The sequence below is a fragment of the Lycium ferocissimum genome, chromosome 4 (assembly GCF_029784015.1).
Source record: "Lycium ferocissimum isolate CSIRO_LF1 chromosome 4, AGI_CSIRO_Lferr_CH_V1, whole genome shotgun sequence".
In the NCBI taxonomy this organism is placed as follows: domain Eukaryota; kingdom Viridiplantae; phylum Streptophyta; class Magnoliopsida; order Solanales; family Solanaceae; genus Lycium; species Lycium ferocissimum.
The window spans coordinates 34,631,688-34,638,244 of record NC_081345.1 but is presented as its reverse complement, the minus strand read 5'-3'; the positions used below and the strand labels follow the sequence as shown (position 1 = coordinate 34,638,244).

The 6,557-nt window shown below is 35.2% G+C and overlaps 1 protein-coding gene across 1 annotated transcript; it reads right to left on the bottom strand.

Moving 5' to 3' along the window:
• Positions 1-1,179: 1,179 nt before the first annotated feature.
• Positions 1,180-6,018, bottom strand: LOC132052506 (18S rRNA (guanine-N(7))-methyltransferase RID2). The gene is made up of 10 exons (XM_059444074.1): positions 5,870-6,018; positions 5,678-5,753; positions 4,686-4,769; positions 4,543-4,598; positions 3,498-3,554; positions 3,076-3,125; positions 2,784-2,936; positions 1,843-1,978; positions 1,349-1,683; positions 1,180-1,315 (listed from the first exon to the last, which is right to left on the bottom strand). Exons 1-9 carry the CDS (start codon positions 5,963-5,965, stop codon positions 1,519-1,521), a joined length of 873 nt encoding a protein of 290 aa, XP_059300057.1. The 5' UTR covers positions 5,966-6,018; the 3' UTR covers positions 1,180-1,315; positions 1,349-1,518.
• Positions 6,019-6,557: the final 539 nt, after the last annotated feature.

Below are 6,557 nucleotides of genomic sequence, written 5' to 3'. Positions count from 1 at the left end.
ACAAGAAGAAGAAGAAGTTAGTGAGAAAACAACAGGTATCTTCAAGAAAATCAGTGAATTAGCTATATTATCAATTGAAAATGAACTATTTGGAGAAATTGATTATAAACAAATTATTATAATAATTTTGCATTTCAAAAACCTAGAAAAATTAATTTTAAATAAAATTATATATGAATTTTTATTCTCGCACCGAAAAACTTATGGCCTCTCGTTGAAGTTTCGCTTTAGGCTACATATATCGTTGAGCCGCCCCTGGTTCACGACACAAACTCATGAATTATAGATCACCCATAGACAATTTACCGTTGCTCTGAGATTCCTCTTCATATATCTGAGGGCGGCCTAAAGGTAAGGCAAATGAATGTGTTGCCTTAGGCCCCCGAAATACTAAGCATTAGATTATTATTATTATATATAATTTATGTTAATATTATTAATAAAAAAAATCAAAAGTTAACCTTTCTAATTGTTGAGGTTATATAAATGGTGACTAAATAACGACAAGTTTTCTCTCTCCTTAAATTAAATAAGAAGTATATTTATTTTCCACTTCACGTCCAATTTTTCCTCTTCGATACGCACTCATTATTTTCATATTTGAATAATATTTGACGATTTCACTTTCTAATTATAACTCACTGAATTGGCTATTTCATTTTGTCATATTTGATTCTTACATCAGATAAATAAATTCTTTTGTATCTCATTATTTTAACCAAGAAATATCCGAGGAAAAGTAGCTCAAAATTTGAACCCCATTGCATAATAAGCTCATCCCTCTACGATTCTACCCTTCCACTCAAATACCATGTATTTGTCTACCAAAAAGTTCGAAATCGTTACATGCATTTGACCAACACATCACGCCGAAATAGACTTAAGGGCCTTTAGCTCTTCAATATTGTCCAACCTGAGGACAAAGGCAGCAACAGAAGTTTTTTAGATGCCAAGACTACAAATGCTCATAGAGAACTTAAATCCAGTAGTTTCTCTCTTACTAGTGAATTCAACAACCCTTTCCCGTACCCCTCTTTCATAATTGTATAGTGAAATTATTTAAACACTATCATTAAGAGATTCATAACTAGTACTACATTGGACTTTTAACATAGATGGTAAAATAAGGGAAAACAAACGGCCAATGAATCCCGCAATTGAAAGATAAATAAAAGCACATTTGTACCGTATAAGGTAAATGTATTCAACCAATAATTAACTCCAAAATGGGGTTAATACACGCTACATGATCAAACTACGCTTCAAATTTCTTCGAAAACCCTCTAACTGAAAAAGTAAAACATACCAAGAAAACCTCAAAACTACAAAACTATCATACCAAGAAAACCTCAAAACTACAAAACTATCTTGTACTCTTGAACTCAGCTGAAGAATTATCCAGGTCTCACAAAACTGTATCCCAGAATCTTTAAAGAATACACTCCCAAAAAAAAAAGTCCTTGTGTTGAAGTTCTGTTTAAAACAAATAAATCAACCCGCATATATCTTACTAATGGATCAAAACCGATCTTTTCTTTTGCGTGCCGTGTATTTGCTATCTGGAGGAACCGCATTCCCCTTTCTCCTCATCTGTTCTTTCTTCTTCAGAACCCAATCCCTTCCTTTGCCTTTCTTGTTCACTTTTTGCTTTTTTCTAGGTCTACGCCTGTCAGATATGCAAACCTGCACGGTAGGGTGAAATAAAGAAATGGGATGATTAAATATAGTAACAGAAGAAAGAGGGAGATGGGAGTAAAAATAAAAAAGAAGAGATGGTGGGGGAGGAGGAAAAACACTGGTTAGCTTCATCACGGTTTAGTTAGGTGTGTTTGAATTACTTACTGTTTGGCTTTCTTCATCCTCACTACTGTCTTCATCAGAACAACTCTCTCCATCTTCACCCTTTCCTTGGGGAGTGGTGGTGCTGAGAGACGGCGGACCACAAGTGAGAACTAAGTATTCTTTCCTCCTTTTAGAACTGCGACAACAAAAGAATGTACAATCTTGTGTAAGGAGTGCAACCAAATAAAAAAAATTGAACCTTCACTTGAAAGTGCATTGTAGTCATATCCTGGGGGCTGGGCATAGCTAGCAACATCTCAAGCACCAACAAATTCAGCTTCCTAGGTTCTACTTTGTGGTTAAGAAGTGGGGCTGCACACACAACCTCTTAAGGGCATCAATAGGATAAGCTTAGCTAAAAACTTTTGCGCTAAAAATTCAATCATTTTGTGGAATTTCCGTTATTCCATTAGACCTTAAAGAGAAAGTTACAGAGACCACAGTTAAGAGTGTAAGAAAACACACGGATATCAATTTGCACTTACTGTAGATTCTACCCAAAAAAAAAAAAAAACTAAAAGAGATGGAACATTTCAGAAGTAGTTACGAAGGATCTAGAAACATGCTAGATTTAGAAACTGTTAAATGCTATCTTGCATCTTTTCTTCTGAAAAGCACGAAACATATCCACCTAAGCTAGGAATACTGGCCAGATTGGTGGATGAAACGGTCCTAAGTTGAAAAGAAGAGAATCTTACCCCCTCAACCCCTGCCCCAAAGAAAAAGTCAGAAGCCTATCCACCTAGCTAGAAATAATGGCCAGATAACGAAACCGTCCTAGTAGAAACAGTCCCCTTTGTACATGCCAGGTAAATTAAGTTCAGGGGTCGACCTTTGAGGAATGAGCTGCAATCAGGTCAACCAATGCTAATTTTCATACTATTTCACAACAAAATAGGAAAAAGAAAATGACAGTAAAACAAGTCTACAAGCTTCCAAACCTGTGTGGGTAGTCAACAACTATGCCTCCAGCAAATCCAGCTCGCATGGCAAAACCCAGCATCAGCTCCCTCTGAGCAATATTTTCAGGATAGATCTGGAGTACTGCTCTTGCTCCCCTTCCCAAACATCTATACAAGGAACTGAAGAAAGCCCTGCAGAGTTATGAGCAAAATTCATAGTGCTTAGATAGCTAGGAGTATGAAATTATTATACTACAATGACATCATAAATGGATCTTGAGCAGATTAATAACTGACAAACTAAAAAATAAGAACGGATTTTTCTACTTACTTCAATCTTATCCGAGGTTCATGACAAGATTTGTCAGCATTGCACAACCACTGCTTGGGCAAATTACATACATCAGAACTGATTAGCACTATGCCGCAAGAGGCTATACAAATTGGTGTGCACTGACAATTCACCAAAAACCATCTAAAAGTAGTTCATACATGAACCAAATTAAGTCATAACCAGAGAATGTTTGCAAGAAGATGATGAGATTATGAAGAGTATGGCAAGCCGTACCTCTTGAAACTTGAAAGTAATGCATAGGCTAATTATTTTCATAACAAATGCACAAAATTGATTATGAAAGAACAATAGATAACATTTCACTCATAATTTTAAATTGTCAAGGCTCCCCTGATAACTATCATCATTATCAGCTTACGAAACTGAAGATCTCAACGAAGTAGAGAAAAAAAAAATACCTGCACAGCTGAGATACTGATGGCACCATCCAGAATACCAGGTCGAATCCCTAAGCCCTACGACAGATGCAACCAATTATCTCTGCCATTCTATAAAAGGACATGTTGCAACAAAAGATAGCAGGTACAAATTTGAACTACCCATTATTTGACAACTTGTAACTTCTCTATCAACGTAAAAGTTCTATCAAGAGCATTGAGAAAAATAGCTATTTTACAAGGTATTCGCACAACTCAGTTGATAAGTAATCTCAATTGTGTGCACGATCAACCAAGATAGATGGTCACATGTCATGATAGTTTATCTTCTCCAGTATTTCATTTTAGCACAAAAGAAACAGCTGTACCTTGCAGACAAATCATCCAGGAAAACCATATCCAAATGACTAAGAATATGCCTACTATGCCTTTGCCTAGAAAATCCCAGTTATAGACGATAGTTATAGGCAGATTATTCTTTTGATAAACATGTCTATAGTCATAGTATATATGAGGGAAGAAATGTACATGGGCTGGTATTTATAGAAAAATCCACCTAATATATAGATGACCTACTGGCAAAAATATGATATGTTATTGTGGAACATTCTATTCTCAATTTGAGTGTAGCATTACAGCTCATAAACTTGTAACCTAAAATTCATCACCCAATTGTCGTCAAACCAGAGAAGAAAGATACATCATGCAGAATGCACTATCATATTTAGCGAATTACTGGGTGGAGCTGAAGGCTTGCTTCCATGACTTGGTACATTGTAATATTTTTTGATAGGTACATTAGTAAGCTTAATGTTTTCACGAGAAGCAAGCATGCTTAGTCTACAGTCATGTGCAGTATTTTCCTTCTTTTTTTTTTTTTTGGGCACTATGAGATTTCTCACTAGTAAGATATGTACTCTGGGTGGTGGAGCATGTACCAGTCTTGACAACTTTACAGAAATTAGACCCAGGCAATAGGAATATAGAATAATAACAAGGTACATCTGGTATTTATAATCGCATTTGAGAGTAGGGTGAAGCAATCAGAGTAAACTATGTAACCTACCTGACCCATGTCAGCCAGAATCACATCACCCTCAACCTCACGCTCCAATGCAATGTCTAGACAATGAAAACCGTCATTTAGCAGTTTGATAATGATGATAGCAAGATCAAAGCTTTTACTCGCATAAGAAGAAATTTACATACCAAGCATTGACTCTGATATATCCAAACCAAGCCACTGGTGTCCATGCTCAGTGAGTGTTTCCCCACTTAGACCTGATCCGCAACCTTTGAAAAAAAAAAAAAAAGAATGAAAGATCATCATTTTTCCATGCAGTTTTGTTTAATTGAATATGATGAAATAAGCATGAAATCTCAAACTAAACAATTGAAAATGCAAAAACGAGCATCTTTGTTTTGAAATTACAGCTGTAGGATCCATGAGTGCAATTCCAGAAGTTACAATCATTCAAGTTTACATGATGACTTCTTTTACCTAACTGAACTCAGAAGCACAAGAAGCAACCTGGCTAAATTGCGTAATTTACACCAGTAAACATTGAGGCACTTTCTCATTCTACAGTATAAAAGGCCAATCAAGCACTTTATTCTACTGTGATTGTTCAACAATTTAAGAAGGCTAAACAGTTGGTTTTTTGCCATTTAAAATAAACCAATAAAACTATGGAGACTCCTTTCTTCTTCTTCCCTAGTAAGCACTAGACTATATACACCTAATAACCTTTACTATTAATGAGGAGGACCAACCATACTTTGAGAAATATAGGGTAAAAAGAGATTTCTCAGCTTGGTTACCTTCTCTTTTCGCTACAATATCAATATGGATACCAACATACATCGGATTTATTAGAGGAAATAGACTAGCCACAAGCTAGTCCTATCAAACTATCTTTAAGAGCAATGTATAGCGCAAAATGCTCGTTCATGTCTTTCACGCCTTAGCAATTAAGGTAAGTAATCAAATGAAACATGATTTAATTACTCCTTCAACCTTCCTGCACTCAAAAAAATTATAACCGTGGTGTCCCTGGCCTCGGCTAATTACACGGGTAGCACAAACATTCCGTTTCTTTTCATTTTACAAGTACCAAAATTAATGCTAAATCTAACCCATAAAATTCACCTTCGCAACATTTTATTAAAAAAATTCATCTGGCAAACATATATAGACATACCAATATCAAGAAGTAATCTTGGGACACCATCATCTGGCAAAGCAAGAAGCTCCAATGCTCTCTCCGAAAGTTGTGTCTTTCATAAAATACAAACAAACGTCAGAACTAAAATCCTAAATCCGCCTCAGCAATGAGTACCATGAATATATGTCATTAAAAAGAAAGAATGGTTTATTACAATAGGGTATATACCTGTATGTCGATAATTCGAGAAGATGAAGTATATTTTCGAGCTTCATCATCGTTGTAGAAAATTTCTGGTGGTGCTAGGAGTTCTGGTCTTGACATTTTTAATTTTGCTTTCCTTTTTCCCCAACAAGAAAGGCCTAAAATTTTGTCTCTGTTAAACCCTAGTAAAGCCCAGCGAATTTTATGGATAATTTTGATTTAGTCCCCTAATTTATGAATTATGTCCGGAAATCAGTCCCTTGGTTTTAATTATGTCTGATTGCCCCGTTAATAGATGGAATATTTACTTTTTTCGTCCTTCAGTAGTGGGGCTACGTTAAAACCACTATAAAATTGGTTAATTGGAGGTATGAGGGTTATTTTTATTTTATTTTTCCATAAGAGATGATATTGTTAATTAACAAGATTTTGATAACCTTAAATTCAATTTGATCGATTTACATAATATTCTCTAGATAGGCACCTGTCATTTAGTAAGCGTTTGGACATGCAGTTTGAAACCATGAGATGAAATCAGCGTTTGGACATGTATTTCATCTCATGGTTTGAAACCCCAAATCATCCAAAATGATTTGAAGTTTCAAACCATGGTTTAAAAAATTTTAAATATAAAACTTAACCCATAAGTTTATATTTTATAAAAAAAGAAGACCCATAAATTGGTAAATATTTTTAATAATTACTCCCATCA

What these genes read in the sequence shown, in the direction of transcription:
- LOC132052506 (XM_059444074.1), bottom strand. Translation starts at nt 5,965, where the DNA reads ATGTCAAGACCAGAACTCCTAGCACCACCAGAAATTTTCTACAACGAT. An exon ending in CTCGAATTATCGACATACAG is followed by an intron (nt 5,754 to 5,869) that starts GTATATACCCTA and finishes ATTTTATGAAAG; the next exon opens with ACACAACTTTCGGAGAGAGC. An exon ending in TTCTGGCTGACATGGGTCAG is followed by an intron (nt 3,555 to 4,542) that starts GTAGGTTACATA and finishes CATCTGTCGTAG; the next exon opens with GGCTTAGGGATTCGACCTGG.